At 46.6% G+C, this 21,242-nt stretch overlaps 1 protein-coding gene across 8 annotated transcripts in view; it reads left to right on the forward strand.

Moving 5' to 3' along the window:
* LOC144934736 (dynein axonemal heavy chain 3-like) overlaps positions 1-21,242 on the forward strand; it is an 864,594-nt gene that overhangs the window by 180,262 nt on the left and 663,090 nt on the right. For all 8 annotated transcript variants that reach the window (XM_078860821.1, XM_078860816.1, XM_078860817.1 and 5 more), the window contains 2 exons: positions 9,721-9,800; positions 10,734-10,866. Coding sequence is in view for 6 of the 8 variants with exons in the window: in XM_078860816.1 (XP_078716942.1) it covers positions 9,721-9,800; positions 10,734-10,866 (213 nt within the window). In the remaining 2 variants the exon portion in view is untranslated. The remainder of the gene's footprint in view (positions 1-9,720; positions 9,801-10,733; positions 10,867-21,242) is intronic.

Consider the following 21,242-nt stretch of genomic DNA (forward strand, 5'->3'; position numbering starts at 1 on the left):
TCACAGCAGGCCACACCTGAGCATGGCCTGCTGGTGAAACCCTTGTGAGGGCGAAACGCTCCTCGTATCCCATGAGATGCGGGACAGGAGATTGTCGATCCACAATTCAGTAAATTGTCACCACGATCCGTGCTCACAATTTTATTTGCGAGATTATTATTCTTTTGACACAGCCGTCGATGCCTAATGTTTTCATCATTATGTAGCGCTGCGATTATGTATGTGTATGTTGAACTTCTTTCGCGCACCGTACGTAGCCAACCGTGCTAATAATCTGAGGTGCGCGGAAAGGACAACAAACTAAATATAAATGAGCAGATTATTAGTCACCTAAGTGGATTAATCAACTAAAAATTGCAATCGACTGCTTATTAATGTCCGGCAGCACGCATGGGACAAGACGTGGGCCTCTTCTTTCTAACTACTGAGTTGAATATTGGAACCGAAATTTGGTAGAGTGATCTATTCCTAAAATAAGGACATAGGGCAACTTATCGTGAGCATGAGATCGAATTTTAATTGATGAGTCAGTGTATCCCAATTGCGACCTGGCCAATGCATTTCGTGAAGACCTGTAAACCAAAAAAAATGTAACTCTGCAAACTGTTACTGTCAGCGAGGCTTAAATTAAAAACCTTCTCTGGAAAAATGTAAAATCAGCATAATTGGTTAAAGACGTACTTCCTTTACACGTGTGTTTTTGGGACCTCCCTTGCCAATAATGTGTCATTGCCAGAAAGGGTAAAACCTATTCTTATACGTGTTCATTTTAACATCATGACATTTTTAGTAAGCTGACGTACAACACCATGGCTATGCTGCCATTAGCAGGGCACTCGGCTCACGTTCTCGAGGTCGCGAGCTCAAAATCCCAGCCGGGGGTCAACTCAGCGACACACGGAGCCCTTTGGACTAAACCCAGCACTCGTCACTTGTGAGACATCCACATGCGGTCAACCTCTGGGGGTTGCCACCTTCCGCTATTAGGACGTGGGGGGTCTTCCCCACTTGCCACCTGGACACGGGACGCGCCGTCCAATGCGTGGAACCGCATCGACTCGGCGCGGATCTCTAAAACGGCACGCCAAAACCCAGCCCCCGACGACGACAAAAGAGATCCCCAAAAATAAAAAACCCAAATTCTCAAAACTTTCCGACCGCGCCCCGTGCCCGTGAGTGAAAAGCGAAGCGCGCGGCGGGGAAATGCGAGCGCCGCGCCGGTGATGGAGAGCGCCACGGGGCGCCGAGTCTGCGATGCCCACGGGTTTTAGCGCTCCGCCTCGCTCGGCAGCACCTTCCACTCATGAATACAGATGGCGTGGGGCGGCTTGGGCACGTTAACGCGGGCGGGCGGGCGGGCGGGCGGAGGACGCGGGATGCGGCGCGTGTCGCCACGCTCTCGAGCCGCACGAAGAGCCGCCGCCTCGCGCGAGGGCAGCTGGTGCCCTTTCCCCCCACCCCCCACCGCCACCGCCGTGGCTCTTTTTTTTGTGTCGTCCTTTTTGTGTCGTCCTCTTTGTGTCGTCCTCTTTGTGTCGTCCACGCCGCGCTCACAACGCTGCCCCGGTGGTGGCCGGCAGCTCCTCCCGTCTCCCACGCGGGTGACAGCGCCTCTCTCCCCCCACCCACCCACAACCACCACCTCCTCCTTCTTCTCCACCACCACGGCCACCGCCTACAGATATACACACACTCACACAAAAAGGACGCGGAGTCCTTGTTGTGTGTTCGCCGGTCGAAGCGTCCTTTGTCGGCGCTAATTGCATTCTTCGTAAACATCCATCAGCCCGGGCCAGTCATTGTCAATCCGCAGCGGGGGAGAAGAGGTTCCTCGACTTCGCTGCTCGTGCTGATGATGCTGCGCCCGCTGCTGAAACGCGGAGGCGCGATCCGTTGCGCTGGCCCCCCGATTCATCGCCGTTTCCCTCCTTTAATAGGCACGATGTTGACAATGGAAATAATTTACAACCCTTTATTGATCCGCTGCCATGTTCTCACGGGGCCTGTTTGACCGCACGCGACTCTGCTGGTCAGTGTGGTTGTGAGGGCCAGTGCAGATATTACTCAGAGCTGATGTCAGAAACAAGAGAGGGCTCAGCACTGTTCAGAGCTGTGCTCAACGCTGCCTTCACGTCCATGAACTCTCCACATGACCCTGGGAAAAGTGCTCAGTTTATAATCAGCAAATGTAAACTCTCACGTTGAGAGTTAACTCAGCCCCTCGTCATAATTATCGGTGGGTCAATGAAATGTCTCGCGCTGCGCGGGAAATTAACATCATCAGCCCGAAGTGGAGACTGGACCCCACCATTAAACGTGGTGAAGGCGCAGCGCTGCAATTGCTTGTTCACAGCACTGCTGTTGGAATGGCCTCCACTATTGGGAGCTCTGGAGAGCACTGTAGGTTATTAAACGTTTCATGGGCATCCAGGATGAGTGATATACATGCATCACGGACAGCAGGTACCACAAATAAAATACATAAGAATAATTAGAGAAAGGCTAGTCAGATTTCTTTGACATGAAATGAGAAAACAAGAGACTGAGGATAATGTTTTGACTAAGACAACTCTGGGCACCACAAGAAGCAGGGGAAGACAGCGAATTAAGTACATCAGCAATTTGAACAAGGCCACGATCGCCAATGCCTTTGAGTAAAGACATGATAGATATGGAAAAAGTGAGAGAACCTACCTCGCCATACGGACTTAAAAGCTCGCTCCTGGCCTCCGCCACCGGGCGTGCACCATCTCACGCTACTTTACGCATCAACACGCCTGGACTCTTTTTTACTTTCTCCGAGAAAGATTATTCGAATCTCGATACTTTTTCACGAGAAAAATATTTTTTGGCCAGGTCCTCATACTGAGCATTTTCTACGTGGCTTTTTTATTTTTATTTTAGAGCCACGCAATTTTCAACATTTGTATCCGTAGGCCAGTAGCCTTCGAGTTGTGCGGCGAGAAGTTTACTGGCTACCTCACAAGCCTGCAGGTTCGGAGTGTCGCAGCGCCTGATGAAGTGCTAACGATTCCGCTGGCCCTGTGTCCAACGGTCGTGACTACACGACTGCCCACCATGCTACTACCCCTTTAGCTGTGTCCATCGATTTTACTTCACGCTCCACTCTTGTTCCCCTGCCGCCATGGTGTAACGTGAATTTTAAAGCGAAATCCAGAGGCCGCCAATTCGATCTCCCGGCGCTGCAGTCGAAGCGACGGAGCGAGCTTCTTAAATCCCTCCACCACCACCTCTTGTCCATTCGTCGGCGTAAAATGGGAAGCACAGGGTAGTCGATCGGCAGGTCACGTGCGGTGGGGTAAAGTGTGGGTACCCCCACCTCTTACAGAATAGCCCGTCCATTGTGGACGAATACAATGGGGTTCTCTCTTGCGATAAAGGTTTTTTTGTTTTGTTTAGATCACGTAAATATACTCTTTGGTTCTTTCGGTAAAGTCAAGTAGGTAGAAATTATATAAAACAAATCACGATGTTTTGATCAGAACACAAGCAATCTTCATCAAGTGGAACAACCAAAGCAAGAAAAAATGCTGAAGATGGCGCGAGAGAAAATATAAATACTTCGTTTAACCTGCCACCACCAGATACAGCCAATTAGTGAGGTTTGTCACGAGAAACAAAACGCACCGATTAGTTACGACTTCAGCACACCGGCTGCGTGTTGGAGACTAAACCCGCACCATTTACAATTCGAGTATGACGTTCTGCTGGTGATTACAGCGACCAGCTTCATCAGGCGATAGCCAGAATTGTGTAGAAGTCCTCCTGTTTCGGTCTTAAACGGAGTAAAGGTGATTTCATCACTTGGAGCGAAGACCAGAGGGAGCTTCATGTAGGTTATGATGGATCATGTTACTCTGAGAATATGCAGCACCGACTGTTGGTTCGGTAATTAATAGTTCATCAACATACGGTGGAATGATTTCATGTTCGGTTTGTTTTCCCACCTCGCACCTCCGATTAGCGTGGTTGACCACGCGCGGCGCGAAAGAAGCTCAGCGTACACACGGACATCATGCTAATTATAGCAAAGGACCTTCCGCCAGCAGTGCCATGACACAAAAAATAAAACACCTGCAGGGCTGCGCCTTTACCGTTGTCTCGCTCAAGTTTTCGATTGTCACGAGGAGAAATCCTCTCAGCGGCTCAGCTGGCAGTTTCAAATTCCAGATGATGTTTTTTTGCTTTTAAATCACAAGAAGTGGATTCGCGAGGTCAAAGGCTCGTGTAAGCGAAGCTGTGGATTTGCACGATCGTTCGGTGCCTTTGAGAGTATTCCTCGAGGGGGGTCGTGAAAGCCTCATGTCTGAAAACCTCCACCGCTTCTATGTCTTTGTTTTCTCAGTATTAGAAAGGTCATTATCATAATCATTATCCATCGCGTGTATTATAAACCACAATTTACTCTGGGATGTCAAATTCAGATAATTGGCAATTTACCATGTGGCAGTTTCTTTCTGTATAAACACGGGAGCCTTTAAGCCTTCTCTTAATGTCACAGCGGTATCAATCATTTTCAAGTTTGTTGGAAGGGCATTCTCGCTATCACCGCAGAGCAATCAAAACACATCAACCTTCCAGTGACAGTCGTTTTAAGTTAGCTGCTTGCAAACAACATGTTATCGCTGGTCCGCAGTACTGAGTCTGATGTTGAGTCAGCCGTTGCCATCTCCAGAACGTGGCAGCATTCTCAAATCCTAATTCGTCATCATCATCATCGTCGTGATTATCAACCGCGCTCAATCACCCGCTTGGACGAAGGCCTTCCTGAGTCGCCAACGTCTGTCGGCATCCCGCGGTGCAGCAATGCACCCAGCACGGGCACGCGAGCTAATTTCACCGCTCCGTCTCCTCGGAGGGACACGTTCCTTTCCTTGGCTCCGCCACACTGCCGTCATTGATTTCTTAGGCGATCGATAATCATCTTCCCTTCGAGCGGATCGTCCTGCCCAAGTCCGCTTTTTTTTCCTCCTCACAAATTACAGCGATTCCATCGAAATCGCTACAAGCTCGCACGCTCCGTACTCTTGATAACACCTGACGACGACGGTGGTGGGCGTGAATCTCCAGCACAACGTCTGACGGCGCCGTGGTGCGGTGCTGCTTCTCGACAATAAACCAGGTCAAGTGTTTGCCCGAGACGTGACACCTTGATTCGATCGGCTCTGTCGGGTGGTGGAGGGTTCTAGTAAAAAAATCTAATTATACCTTCACGACGATCTAACCCCGCAGAAACAAATTACGAATCGCTTAGTAATTGCCAAAAAACACCTTAAATCAGGTGTGTCCAAACTCTATCACCCCGAGAGCCAAAGAGTACCGGTGATTTCTGCAAAGAGCCAAGCGTTACGTAAGCGTGTATATATTGAGAGTTTGCAGCACAGCACTGGAGACCTTCATTATTCTTTGCTCCTGTGATAGGAGTACGTTCTACATTATGCCCCTTCGATAGATCCGCGTGTGGGTGGATTAAAGAGCCGCACGTGGCTTGGCAGACGCCGGTTGGCCTCCGCTGCCTTAACACACCGAGGGCAGCAGAATTTGAGGGTATTTGGAACCGGCTCACTCGCTGCTTGCCTGCGACTCCTCCTGCCTCCTCCGAGCCATTCTCTGACATTGAGGGTGTTGCAATTGTTGCAGTGATTAAATTTCGATTTAAAGCTTTCGTAACTGCAGGGATTCATATTCTTGGTTCTTTCGGTAAAGTCAAGTAGAAGGGAAGTAATGAAATAATAAAAATTGAACAATACAATTCTCACAACGTTTCGATTGCAACACAAGCAGCAATCATCATCAGGTGATGATGATTGCTTGTGTTGCAATACGTGACTTTACCGAAAGAGCCAAGAATACGTTACCGTGATGTCACATTTCCCTGCGTTTAGACATCTTCTGTTGGTTGTTTGTTCACGCCGATGTCAATATTCCCATAATACTGTCCAGGTAGTCCCCGACGGTCCGACTTACGATATTTCGATCTTACGATGGCGATAGAAAATATGAAAAAATTGTAAAATATTTTAAATTTTGCGCGGCAGGCAAACGCAGCAGCGTACGAGGTACAATACTGTATGTTGGGACGCTGCCGGGATGTACTGTACGCATATAGTTTATACAGTACGGTACTGTAAATTGCTTTGTTTTGCTAAATTATCACCATTCTTTAAGACTCCTGGTTAGGCTAGGCCATTTTCGACTTACGATATTTTCGACTTACGATGGGGTCGTCGTAACGCATCTCCATCGTAAGTCGGGGACTACCTGTACACTGCAAAATATAATTTTTACGTGAGCGCTAAGTTGTCACCAACCGTGCTAATTGGAGGTACGGGGGGAAGGAGAGTAAACTAAACACAAAAATCAGTTCCAAAGAAATTAGTTTTAAATCTAGATTTTAACAGTACATAGCTCCATTTGCTTCTGAATATCGGAAGGAAGAGTGTTCCAGACGGCCGCAAAGGCGCATCTATAAGCACGCGATTCAGTGACCATCTTTGTTCGATGGCTAGCCAGAAGCCGCTGTGAGGATGACCGGAGTTTGCGTGTAGATACTTTGTGCTCCTTGACGATAGACACGTCCTCGGCATGGTTACGTGGAGTTAACACTGCTGGCTCAAGGTCGCCAATGGCGATGAGTTCTGCACAAAGTTCCTTTGAGTGTGGAAATTATTTAATTTCTACGTTGCCTTTTAAACAAGCACGCACGCATAGATTAAACTATTTTCAGCAAATTAATACGTGTGGGAGGAAACCGGAGTACCTGTGGAATAACCACTCGAGCGAGGGAGCAACCATCCACCCCATGCATATGGGATAGATGGAGATTAGTCCGCACTTGCTGTGCCGCCTTCTCCTCGACACCCACGCACAGTAAGGGAGATTTGCAACATTTAGTACGGCCCATCAACGCTCTTCTCCACTGTACTGGACCACAGGTGCACGTAGTCACCACCGCCGGCCACGGCGTGTAGTGCAATCACGCACGTGGTGTGTCACGAGCGTGGGACCGACACAGCTTGAGTGGCTTCATGGTACGAGCCCACATTGAACCTCCACACGTCCGCAGGGAACACATTCTCCTCCAAGAGCACCACCGGCTGTCAGCCAACGAAGCACTCCCGCTGACAAAGGACCTCAAAACCCCCAGATGCACACATTAAATCCCGCTTCCCCTACTGGCATACACTCCAAACCCTACAAACCGATGACAGCCCTGCCTCTTGATGGCGCACCTCCTGGTTGACTGCAAACGTCACCGATTTTGCAACCTGGTAACTGACTCCCGAGCAGTGGAGTGCCAGGGTTCAACCTGCCACATTAAACTTGAGCAATTGCTCCACAAGTGGACCGTGAGGAGGAGCCCAAATTGTTACCGTGGCCACCCTAGTCAGACGATCGCCCGCGTACCAAACTCCTGCCGTGAGAGATCCATTCCTGGTGGCACCGCAACCACTCACTGAAGTGGGATGAATATGAAAGCGAAGGACGTTGCCGTGTCCATCTCAGTTGACGGTCGAAATTCCAAGCAGAGCTGCAAGCCAGCCAGAGTTATCCAGGGTTGAGCTCTGAAAAATATCCCATGAAAAAATTCAGCCCTGGCTGTAACAGTCTGTACCCTGGGCCCGACCGACACGTGTGGATAAAGAGGGAAACACTTAAGAAGTGGTGACGGATTTTGAGGCCAGCATTAGTCCTAATGGCACAGCTGTCCATACTATAACAGCAGGTTGACGAATGGTAGAACGGTTAGGACCTGCATCAAAAGTGACCCTAAAGCTTTTTGCTGTGGTCAGGTAGAGCTAGGAGGCAGCCACAATCATTCGAGGCAAGTGCTTTAAATGCGTCAGATTTTCCTCGCGGTACGATCCTGCCCCGATGAGAATTGCTTGAATCGCTTAAATTAATGAATAAATACAAAGTGCGTTGTTTTTTTTAAATTATGATCTTGGTTTGGAGCGGATTTAGGCAGAGGAGCCTCTCTTTTGCAAAGGAAACTGGGGAAAAAAATCTGCGCTGCTTGGTGGCAAAAACAACGGGCTTTCTGAAACGGGGAAAAAAATACAATTTGGCACCGGGGAATCAAATAAACAAAATAAATAAAACAACAATAATTGGAAAGCTGAAAGGGGGAAAGAAACCACGCATCAACAATGCTTAGCGTAAAGACAAATAAACAATTCTGCAATTGGGAATACTGTATTGACAAGCAAACAAACGGCGCATTAATAATTCTAAGTTTAAAATCTCAACTGCACTGGGAATTAGTTTTTTTGACAATTTGTTGTTTATAAATTTGTTTTCCAAGCAAGAAAAACAAGTTTTAGTTATTTTTTTAACGATAATATATCGTCTATTTGGTCACGTGACACCGTGGTGAGAACGCTCGACTTGCAGGTGGAAGGTTACGAGTTCAAACCCTGGTTTGGTTGGTCAACTCACCACATCATCTCTGTGGGAATATTGTTGTCTTGAAGAATAGACTACCCCTGTTATAAGGAATGTGGAATTTCATTCACTGCGCTCGAAGTCACCGATAGAGACGAACGTTGAACGTGACATCTCCCGGTTTTGATGTTTTGGTTGGAGATTCACACGGGCAGCTGTAAGAGGTCAATTGCATACAACTGTTGACAACGTTGAGTTGTACCTCAATACGGAGCATGAACATCGATTTCATCGTTCACATCTATCGTTAACGTTCATTGTAAAACAAAAATGTTACTTAACTTGTGCTTCGTTTAAAGCGGCATGGTTTGTATGTCTGTATGTTGAACGTCTTTCACACCGCGCGTAGCCAACCGTGCTAATCGGAGGTTTCGGGGGGAAGGACAACAAACTAAACACATTTAGATCTTGACTTTAAGCTTTCGTGACTGCAGGAATTCATATTCTTTGGGTCTTTCGGTAAACTCACGTAGATAGAACAATATTTTGTTTTATCGTTCTATCTACGTGACTTTACCGAAAGACCGAAACAATACATTTAGATATTCTTGAGTGCATCTCGTGTTTTGTATGTTGGACTTAAACGCCGTGTTTCTTTCATTGTGCGTTTCTCGCAGGGTTGTTATTAACCTTGGGCCTCGTCTGAACCTCCTTTCCTGAAGCAATTGGAAAGCAAACGAATCGTGGTTTCTAATCATTCCCAGAGAACGCGCGCAATTTGATGGCTGTCGGGCTTTTAAAGATCATTGTTTTATCAGCAGCAGCTCCTCGCTCTCAGCCACTTCAGAGAAACAAGTGCAAAACAGTGTTGCTCTGCCTCAGTGGGTTGTGAGTAATAAATAAATTAACGACAATGAAATCAAACAAATGAAACAGAAAAGCCATCTGCTTTTGACACCGTAAAAGACCACATTTAATCCTTTGACCGTGGGGATTTGGAGAGCTGTGTTGTTTTTTTGTCCCACCAGTAGCGTTTGCCTCTCAACAGCCTGCACCGGACTTGACTTCACTGATGCTCATCAGTTTGTGTGCGGCCTCTCAGCCCATTGCCACTTGTTGGCCGCGTGTTATTGGCAAGGGCCATCAACAAACACAAGAGGGTGTCTGAAACGGAGGGCTTTAAAAGAAAGCCTAAAAAAAAAGTGTCGCACGCAAATAAAGCATCGCATTCAATAGAGACAAAAAAAATCACTTTTAATCTTTTTGGAGACAATTTCGTTCTTTCAGTTTGCGTATTTTTTTTTATCCTTCCAGCGACTCCATCGGCAACAACTACAGCCCGACTGCCCGCGACCTCTCCACGCATGGCATCTACAAGCTGCTCAGTACACCAGGTGAGTGAGAGAGCATCTGCTAGCACCGCCAAAGTCGATGCTTTTCTAAACTGGCTGTTACCATTCGCTCTCAGTAGTTCCGTTCACATGACCACCGATCACTGTCATGGAGATCTGTTAAAACCACCCCAAGGGATTTTTTTTTAAATCGAGATCTGACGTCTGTTAAAGCAACTGACAGTCGCTTTTAAAACGGTCTACTGAAGCCTAATGCCACTCATAGTGCTCTATAAAGGGTTACTTCGGCACCTTACATTCCATAATATTATGCATTGCGTTTTGCTATTTATATGATGATAACTCTGAGCCCAAGCCCAAGGTTTGCAGCAAATTAAATGCAGTAATTCAACAGCTTGCTACACAGGTCACTGTTTATCGACCTTTATGCAAGCGAGCGAAGATCGGTTAAATACACAGAGAATGTGGCTGCGCCAGGGAGACTTGGACACACTAGCACGCACGCGCCTCCGCGCGGCCCCGCCATGCCCCTAATTGCATGTGGATTTAGTGCGCGCGGCATCGCGCCGCGCACCTCACTATTAATTAATCGGCAAGTGACCTGGCCGAGGCTGGGCCGCAAATGGACGACGAGGGCTTCGGCAGAGAGTGGCTCCTTCGCCAGAGCGCCCACGCGGTGATTGACGACCGAGATCTCGAGCCATCGAGCGGCCGCTTATATTTACGGCGGGCCGGCCGCGATGCGAGAGAGCTTCCGAGCTCGCTCGTTCGCTCGCTCACTCCCTCGCCCGCCCGCGCGGCACTGCCGCTCCGCTCGCATTGCCGAAGCGAGCGAGGTGTGAAGCCGCACCATTTCAGGCTCATCTGGCAGCTCGGCGGCGGCGTCGGCGGAGCGAGCCGTTGGCGCGTTCTCAATTTTGCGTTCGGTTCGGCCGGTGACCCTGCGCCGTGTTTGCGCGGCGTGCGACCGCGTAGAGCCGGCGGCGCTGAGGAGGAGCGGGGAGCCGGGTGAGCGCTCGCGCCCGCCGCTCCGTGGCAGGGCGCCGGGCGGCGCGGGTCTGTCCGAGCGAGCACGCGGAACCGGCCGGCGATCCGGGGCCCTCCCGAGGTACAATCTCCTTTCTCACGGCCGCACGCCACGGCGGCTCTTCGTGGCGAGGCGGTGGTCGTTCGTGTGAATGTTCCTTCGTGGGGTCAGAGAGCTCGACCTTGACGAACAAACATAGGAGGCGTTTTTTTGGGCCCCAGAAGCTCTATAGGTGCACGCGGAGGATGCTGAAAATGTCACGGTGAGATGCGGTTCGGAATTAAATGGGGTAGCGTAAAGCGTACGACGCAATCGGGAATAGGAGTTTGCAGTGAGTGAGGCTTGTTTGCATGTTCGAGGGGGGCAGCTCGTGCAGTGAGGCATTGGAGTGCCATCAAGAGGTTGGACACCAAGGGGACGACCTCCAGCAAAGGTGATTGGATACCGCGAGAGAAAGACTCTGACGGTTGCGTGTTGACTTCAACAGCGGCAGGATCTAGCAACACGAAGAGTGACGGTGATGTCTGGCGGTGGTGTTGTCATCAGCATTGGCTATGATGGCTTCATCACTGTGATTATAACTTTTGAGTGATTGATGCCATTGCTTTTACCCGGTGAGAGGTAATTTGCATTAATTGCTCCTGTTCCCTGAATTGTTATAAACCTGTGGAAAGTTGCCATATTGGCATTGAATAGTGGTACATTTATGCCAAATATCTTTAGCATTTGTTTTGTTCCTGATATTAAACAGGCCATTGGTCACCTTGGTGGCTATGCACGTGGCCCGTAGTCCAGCACTGTGGAGGTAGCGAGGGTTGGTGGATCACACGCAGATGTTGTCAAACTCCCTTCCCTTGGGCATCGAAGTGGAGCCATGCCCTGGCTTGGCCAGGAGAATGCGGTGCAGAAAATGTTGACTCCACCTGTTCTGTCTGTGCGGTTGCCTCTCAGTGCCCCAGTTTCCTCCCACGTGCATGGACACTCATTCAAATTGTCTGAAAACATCTAAATGTAACAGAGGACCTCCAGAGCTTGGGAAATTGCTGGCGCCGGCTCACTGCGTGGCTGCCTTCCCACTCGTCTGCGGTTCCTCCTCTCGCCTCTTAGTTGTTCTCTGTCTGTGAGAGTGAGCGAATGCTGTGCATATTACGAGTTGAAATTATTCTCGTAATAATACATTAGGATGTGTAGTGTGGTTGCTTAATTGTCGTTGTTAATTCGGTTTGGTTTGGGTAATTTTCCATTATGTAGGTTGTTTGTGTTAGATGGCGTGAATATAAATGTGTTGTTAAACCTGCCACCACCCGACGCAGCCAATTGGTAAGGTTTGTCACGTAAATAGAATATGCCAATTAGTTACTAGTACAGCACACGTGGGTTGGAGACCAAATCCACAACTTTTACAATCTGAGTACGACGTTTCGCCAGTAATTACAACTAGCTTCATCTGCCGAAACGTCGTACTCGGATTGTAAATGTTGTGGATTTATTCTCCAAAACACCGGTGTGCTGTACTAGTAACTAATTGGCATGTTCTATTTACGTGACGAACCTTATTAATTGGCTCTGTCGGGTGGTGGCCGGTTTAACGGCACATTTATATTTACGCCATCTAACACAGAACACCTACATTACGGATGATATTGGTCGCGAAAGCCTACGTGTTAAACTTGAGTTGTTTTGTTGGGAGTTTTGGGGGGATTTGGGATTGGGGCTACGATACCAGAACACCGTGGCCTATATATTTGCAAATGATGATGTGCCAAGTCTCTGACGGTCTCTTTTTGCGGAAGATGGCACAATTGGTAATTCGTTGGTGAGCAAGCTGATCACTAGCCCGCCGAGTACACTTCAACTGCAGGCGCGTCGAGAGCACGGACAACTCAGAGTCAGAGGGACTGTATGGTCAAATGGGAAATGCGTGATGCTGACCTCCATCAGTGACCCTGTGCCACGAGTGAATATTTCCCATTCGGACAGAAGTGGCCAGTCTCTCTGTCGGACAACCGCTGTGGAATTCCTGCAAAGTGGTATTCGTTTTATTATAGGATGAGTCAACCCTCGACCGGGATTTGAATTCACAACCTTCTGATCATGAGTCAAGCACTCAAAGCATGGCTAAGTGTTCCGACAAGGGGCTATCATCACTCAAGCCACGAAATGATTTTGCTCCAGACATTGGCCTCTGTTTGAAATTGGCCATGCAGAGTGTGCAAGACCTTCTTGCCACCGTTTGATAACCGGTGCCTGATCGGTCATCTCCAACTAAAATGGCACAATCTGCAGTGAATGTTGATGTACTGCACAGCGAGAGATAATTCCGTGAGAAATGGCACCCCCTGTGATTTCTTTTATTCTCACAAATGGAAACTGCCTGTTTTTTGTTTTGTTTTTTTGCTGTATAACTACCAAGGCTGATTTCTTTATGCATTGGCTATGCCTTGTCTGTAACATGGGGTCAAGATCACATGATTAAAAGCGATCCGAGATGAAGAGAACTTTAGCGTACAGTTGTGCTGCTACTAATAGGCTCTAGCCCGATTGAAAATCTGGTTTAATTGATCAGCGTTGCCCCCAAAATTGGACACCCAAACCGGAGCCAAAAAGGACAATTTCCAAATCTGAAATCATGTCGCCTTAACAGCTACTTATCGGCGTCTGTACTACAAGTTAATTGTTTGATAGCATTACACAATCTGTACATATACACGTTTTTTTCTCCCTCGCTTTTTTTTTTAAATAATGACTGCTGGTTCAACGCAGCATGCTTACATAAGCACCTTGTGGGCAAATAACAGTTATTCTGCTTTTGAGAGACTGGCCTCCGTCATAGGAATGTGGAATTTTAACCACTGGCAAACCTGACACCAGTGGGAATGAACGCCACCCAATGTCACTTTGAGGTGGAAGACGCTTTGACGCTTTTGCTAGTTTTTTCGTTTTTAAAACAAGCTGGGAGCAGGTGGCACGTAGCTTGCAATGCAGAGCACACACGCTGTCACGTGGAAATGCCAAGGCGGTGGAGTATTTTTGGAAATTCGCGCACAGTGTCACATTCCCCAGATGGTCCAAGAAACACAAGTTGCTGTGAACTCACTTTTTTTTTTATTAAGTTTGATTAACCAAAGGAGAACTCCTGCCAGAGCTGAGCTAAATGGAGGTGGCTTGTGGTACCTGGCCGTCTGTTTTCTCAGCTGTGCCCCGCGCACACACACACGCACACTCCACGACTCGCTGTGTGCGGGACACACACGTGTACACACACACAGTAGCGTGTTTAGTAGCCAGGTAATGATTTACCCTTCTCCTGCGAATCAATCAATTGTCGACAATCATCAAGCGTGATTTTTACTTGAGCTGGTTGTGAACCAGAACGCCTGGGTTTGATCCCCGGCCCGGGCTCACGTTGGTGGCGAGTGATACTTGGACCAGTCCTGGTCTCCCTTGAATTCACCAACATGCATCTAACCAGCATGGTGACGTGTGTTCAAACAAATCTCATGACCATACTCTTTGGTTGTTTTCGGTAAAGTCACGTAGGTGAAAGCAAAATTAAAATAAAACAACTACATAAAAAAAAAATTCAATTTAGTTTTCACCTACTTGACTTTACCGAAAAAACCAAAGAGTATGGATCCTTGCAGTCACGAAAACTTCAAATCTAGAATGAATCTCGTGACCGTACGGTGTGGACAGGCCTTCATCCAGTGGTGTGTTGACAAGGGACTGTAAATTATTTTTGTTTGAAATTATTCTTCCAATTGTGTGTTATTCATTATTCTGTCTTGTTTTGCATCATTTGCATAAAAATTCGAGTAAGATTATCCCAATCTGTAAGTCGCAAATTCTCTCTCACACACACACACACCATGTCATGCATGCGCCTTGAGTTGTAGTAATCCATTTAAACTGCTGAATTGGTTCACACGTTCGTTTTTTTCCTGCACGTTCTGCTTACGTGACAACCCTTACGAGTTGGCTGTGTCGGGTGGTGGCGGGTTTTAACGACACAATTATATATTTACGCGATCTAACCCAAAAAACCTCTGTTATGGAAGTTGATGGGTGTCACCATTTGCCGAGGCAATTACGAACGTGAAATAAATCCGAGGTTCTTTCTTCATTGCAGTGCTTTGTTTCACTCACGTGGCTTTTATTATTTCATGCTCGAGCCATCTCAATAAAAGCCTGTTTCTCTCATTCATTATTGTTCATTGAAAACGAAAGTAGCATTTAATTATTTTACTTTGTGCGGCGTATATAATTACACATGTATAATTACACATGCAGCGCTCTATGTAATGGCACGCTAATGCGAGGCTATGAATTTAAAAACAAAAACTATAGGAAACCATACGGCTCGTTCAGACAAACCGTAGGGTTCCTAGATGCCATTCGTATTCATTAAGGTATTATTATTATTTTTCCTCGAAGCGGAAAGAATTTGGCGAGAGTTATAACTATTTTGCTTCGTATATTTGCCTGTCCCATGTTGGGAAATGACCTTTTTTGAAATGGTGTCACTTCAGTTTGGGTTTGTTGTATTGGTTTAGGGCCACACACACACACACTTTACAAATGTTATCGAAATTACATGCTGTGCTATCAGCAAAAATAGCATATAGAAAGCCCTAAATTGTCCACGTTTTAGTTCTGATATTCTGCTATTTGCAATAATTGCTTTGGACTGTTTACATTACACCCCATGCCAGGGTATAATTTTACTCACAAGCTGACACTTAACTCTCAATTTTCACACTGGGAATTGCAGTTAAACTATAAACTCTTTTTATTTTACCAGGTAAGGCGACCTGGCCACAAATGATAGCTCAACGAAGTGACTCATCATGTGGAAATGTATATCAGCCAAATAATCTAAATGCCTGTTTCTAAATGTGGAGGGAAAACCCGAGGATCCGGAGATGAATCCAAGCGACCACGGGGAGAGAGACATGCAAACTCCAAATATACAGGCGTGAGTGTCAGGATCGAACCCACGAGCCCCTGCATACCGGGCGAGGTAGTTCACATCTCGCCAGCCCATCATCCTTTTAGGGACAATGTACATAATCGGTGACATCTCAGGCAATGGTCTTTCTCACTTTGCTTCACATGACTCCCATTATTGTTTGTACTTTATTTAAGGAAGTGAGCTGTGGGTGTTGTTTGTGCCTCCGCACCACTGCCAACACAGCAGCATCACCAAATGTTTTTATTTCTTGGCACTGAGCTATCATTTACATAAATGTTTTAGTTATTTGTGTACCTTCCCGATACTTTGCACTCCTATCGTGTTTTTGTATTGTTGGTTTTTGTAACGTTCTGACCCGCCCCTACTGAACATCTGCGAAAAAGAGTTTAATAGCTCATCAGATTCCTACGGTACGAATAAATATCCTGCTTCTATTTCTGAATTTCAACCGGGCTTATGGAGATGTGAGCACTGCCCTACGTAATAGTTTGAGCACGGAGTCACTTTGACTAATGATACAAACCTAATGTCACTATATATACACATATAAAACATGTTAAGTTGCATGTCCTTCTCCAAATGTTTAAATCACCCTGTATGGGTATACATGCGGCGTACAAATAAAGCGTGTAAAATAAATATCTCGTGATATATTTCGTGGTAAAGCAACTACACACGTGATGTGTATAATTTAAAAGGGAGAAAAGCTGCTCCAAATAACTCCGCCGTGAGTGACATCCTCTACGACTTAAAGAACGGTTTCATTGTGAGCCAAGAAATTAACCAAAAAAACTGTTTTTTCTAGCGCTGACCGAGTCCATTTAATGTACTCCGGTGTTTAAATTCGGTGAATTGAATTGGTACACCGGCATCAATCCACGGAGGCAGCCAGTGTAAACAGTGTCATTAATCATGGCCCTGCCAGCCAAGTGTGCTGCGCGCGATTTTGTGCACATTGTTCTGGGATTACATTTATCTGTACAATGCTAAGAGACAATATATATTTACGTGTGTGTGTGTGTGCGGCGCGTGCGTGTGATGGAGTGGGGAGCGGTGGTGCAGCGGTGAGCGCGCCCGAGTTCGATTCCCGCTCACGGCCGACACCAGTGATAATTATCTGTACCGGTCCTGGGCCTCCCCTAGGTCGATTCAGCCTCAAATGAGTACCTCGTGCAGTGTGTAAAAGCATCGCCACCGGGGAGACAAAGGCGACCGGGCGTGGTGCTGGCCACCCACCCCGTCGTGTGCCTTGACAGCCTTCATAGGTGCTGCTCGCAAACAGCACTTGCCCCACGAGTCCGTTAAGGTTATATGGAGGATCGTTTATGGCGGACAGTGCCGAGAGCATTGGCACATTGGTTTGCATGCTGTGCTACCATCTCAGCAAACTGGTTTCAAATCCCAGCCGTGCACAACAGTGCCAAGTGGTCATCTTCTTGGTTCTTTCGGTAAAGTCACGTTGAATGGAAATAATAAAATAATAAAAATGAAACAATAAAATAATTCTCACGACGTTTCGGCCACAACGCAAGCAACGTTATTGAGTGGCATGCGGGAGGAGGCTGGAATACCTGGATGAGAAACCCACGCGCACGTGGAGGATAATGCTCAATGCTTTGCACAGATCGATTCAAGACTCCGTTGCTGAACCTCCACCTGCCGGCCGCCTCATAGCCCTAGCCTATCGAGTATTCGCAGCGAATCTCCCACCACACAACTATCCAGGCTCAATCCCTACTTAGATTCTGAGACCTGACGAACCCAGTGAGCGCGCAACGTTGGATCAACGTTGGCACGCGGTTGGAACTGTTAGACCAACGTTGGCCCAACGCTCCATTATTGTACGTAGGCATGTTGAACTTCTTCTGCACCGTACATAGCAGAGGTGGGACAAAGTCATTGTTATGCAAGTCCAAGTCGAGTCGCAAGTCATCAAATTCATGACTCGAGTCTGACTCGAGTCCAAGTCACATGACTCGAGTCCACATCTCATAGGTGGGACAAAGTCATTGTTATGCAAGTCCAAGTCGAGTCGCAAGTCATCAAATTCATGACTCGAGTCTGACTCGAGTCCAAGTCACATGACTCGAGTCCACACCTCTGGTACATAGCCTACCGTGCTAATCGGAGGTGCTCATTGTTACTGGGGAGATGTGACGCGCTCAGGTCGATTTGAATGTAGCCAATGGAAAAGCCCCACTCGAGACGTGAGTGTTCCCGTGCTGGCTATTATTGTGTTTGTTTTGGAGCCTTCAGGAGATATTGGATGGGGGGCATCGGAGGCTAAGCTTGCTGGTCGTGACTGACACCAGAACTGAGGGGGAATTCTTACATTGAAACGTGCGGTTTCGTTACGTTTCAACTGGGAGATGTGCGTTGCTATACCGGCGGATTATACTTTGTTCTACATTATATTGAAACCTTGGATGAATACGAGGTTTGATTTCATCTGACACATTCACAGGTAAATTACTTTGATTTGGTGTCCCTAGTAGGCACTGTATGTTAATTGCATTAACAAAAAAACTAATAATTTAAAGACTAAAGTTTGTGAGAACGGCGAGCTGGCAAAAATGTTGAGCATTTTTCCCCCATCTCAGCAAGAACAAAAATAATTACTCTATGCAATGTTTAAATCAAATTAACTTGTGGCATCACCACTGCTGACTCAGAACTACGGTAATGATATATCCACGTGTGATTGTGGGTTGGGGACCGGTGGTGTGGCGGTTAGCGCACTGCGCTACGAACCCGGCCCACCCAAGTTCGATTCAAGCACACAGTCAACGTCAGTGACGATTATGTTAACTGGTCCTAGGCCTCCCCTGGGAAGACAAAGGCGGTCAGGCGTGGTGCTGGCCACCCAACCCCTTCGTGTGTTGTGCCCGCCTTCATAGATGCTCGCTAACAGCACTTGCGCCAGACGTATGTAAAGGCTATATAGGGAATCTTTGTGCTTGTGATATGCATACTGGCCACAATGGTCGATGAGAGACTACACTGGGAGCCTTTGTTGTGGATCTTGGTATCCATATATCTTTGTGCATGTGTATATATTTAAGTGTATTTTTGAACCTGGGTGTTTGAGTCGGTATTGTACACACCTACCCTGATGACTACCGTATTCAGATCTTCGAAGCTACGCAGGTTTGAGCCTGGACATAAATTGGATGTGCGACCAGCATGCACGCCAGGTTGTCATGGGAGGCTGTGGGTCTGTGCTACCTTGAGCGCAGCAGACGGCAGTGTATCAACCAACATTGGTTGTTGTACTGTGCTTCTATGCTCCCACGTCTATGCCTTCACCAACCCGCGCTGACAAGCGAGGTAAGGGTCAAACAACCCCCACGACCTGGATTGTGTGGGGTGGCCGTCATCCAGCAGTGGACTTTAAAAGAGGGCCGGGCATCATTATGACATATCGACACTCGATTAGACGGTGTTATATAAGACCGCTCTTTAGTGGCAGACCTTGGTATTTATCTCCTGAACATATTACCTTACCCAAGAATAGAATATATATATATGCTTTGGTGTATATATATACAGTTCTATTTACAAAGGCAATACAATAAAGACAAAGCTCCCCCATATAGCCTTAACAGACTGCTGGGGCAAGTGCTGTTAGCAAGCATCTATGAAGGTCGGCATGGCACACGAGGGGGTGGGTGGCCAGCACCATGCCCGGTCGCCTTTGTCTCCACAGTGGCGATATTTACAGATCAGGTACTCATTTGAGGCCGAGTTGACCTAGGGGAGGCCCAGGACCGGTTCAGATTATTGTCACCGGTGTTGGCTGTGAGTGGGAATCGAACTCGGGCCGCTGGGTTGAAGTGTAGCGCTAACTGTTGCACTGCCGCTCCACACAAATTCAAAACAGTATACAAATACACACACAAACGAATATATTTTTTCATGCAAAAATTCAAATAGGTTTTACCCTTTCTGGCAATATAACAGAAGGTGTTAAGATGCCCAAACACCAAGCAGAAACCTTTTTCAAGGCATCAGGTCTGCATGAACCACACGTACGTGTGGCAAAACATGAAACAAACACGCTCTGAAAACATTTCTATATTGTCAAGTTCTAATACTTGAATTGTATTTGGACTGTTCGCCTTTTGGTGTTCTCTGGTCGAACACTGGTGATGAGACAAGGCCATAAAGAAGGATGTCTCTGGTGTAGGCCAATCAGTTTCAAAGGCAATGCCTATATATCATGAGAGCATGTGCGTGTGCATGTTTTGCCACAAGTACGTGTGGTTCATGCAGACTTGATGCCTTGAAAAATGTTCCTTTTTGGAGTTTGAACATCTTAACACCCCCTGTTTTATTGCCAAGAAGGGTAAAACCTATTATTTTTGCATCATCTTGGATACTGGCAAGAGTGTCCCCATTAATATATTTGTAACATATCTTCGTATAATGGCAATACAGTAATTGCATGGCAAGCTTCACCCTTCTTCCCATGCTGTAATCTTATCGTTAACCGTAATGAGCAGGGCTTCATTATTTTACTGAACGAAGATTAAACGTCTCACCCCCGGCTAAACGAGGGATGTTCTCGCGGCGAATTCCCACTTTCTCTCGGTCGTTTTGGAAAAGATCAAGCGACCCTCCTCTGGGTCTGCCTGCGCCACTCTTTATCTCTGAACAGAACTCTCTACTTTCATTATATAATTATTCTTTTTACTATTTTTTGTTTTATTATCACTGTGTAAATTTTTTTTTTTGATCCTGGGTAGTAAGTATTATTTCCTAATTGCTTATGCCTCAAAAGTAGAGGAAATGGCTATTATTCCCCACAAACTTTGCTTTTGTAACCAGGACATTGATATTTAGAAATGTATCTTTTTTACAGAAAATCCCAGATAGATTCATTGCTGAGTAAAATTACAGTAACATCTAGAACATTCTAGAACTTTTCAGTAATATAAATAGTAGTATAAATATAGGGGCATTAAGCCCACTAGTTCAGTTTAGTTCCAGCTGCCTAAGTGGATACATATCTGCATTTTTCTGAGATGGCATCAAGAGGCTGCAAGCATCTGGCAGACGCATTTTGCTATGTCTGTGTCTGTGGAAGCATCTGCTAAGATGTGTGAGGCCTACAAGGCATATTTCGGCATGCCTGTCAGGGATCAAGACAAACCCTGGGCACCTCATTTCACCTGCGAGCAGTGCAAAAAAAACTCTGGAAGGTAAAATGGACAATTCTTTGCTCGGAATGTTACGTCATAAAATTTGTTTGAAAAAAATTCAATTGTAAAAGTTTTATATTTCTAAATGTTTTTCCATTTTCAATATTATTGAAAAAATATATAATATATGAAAAATGTTGCTAGAATCTCTTACACATTAGTCATGGGTGAAATAAATGTATATTTGGAGGATGTTACAGAGGGGAAAAGAGAGCCATGAAGTTCACTATCCCAAGAATTTGGCAGGAACCGACTGACCACTTAAGCAACTGCTACTTCTGCAT

This window comes from Lampetra fluviatilis, chromosome 11 (genome assembly GCF_964198595.1).
Source record: "Lampetra fluviatilis chromosome 11, kcLamFluv1.1, whole genome shotgun sequence".
Classification (NCBI taxonomy): domain Eukaryota; kingdom Metazoa; phylum Chordata; class Hyperoartia; order Petromyzontiformes; family Petromyzontidae; genus Lampetra; species Lampetra fluviatilis.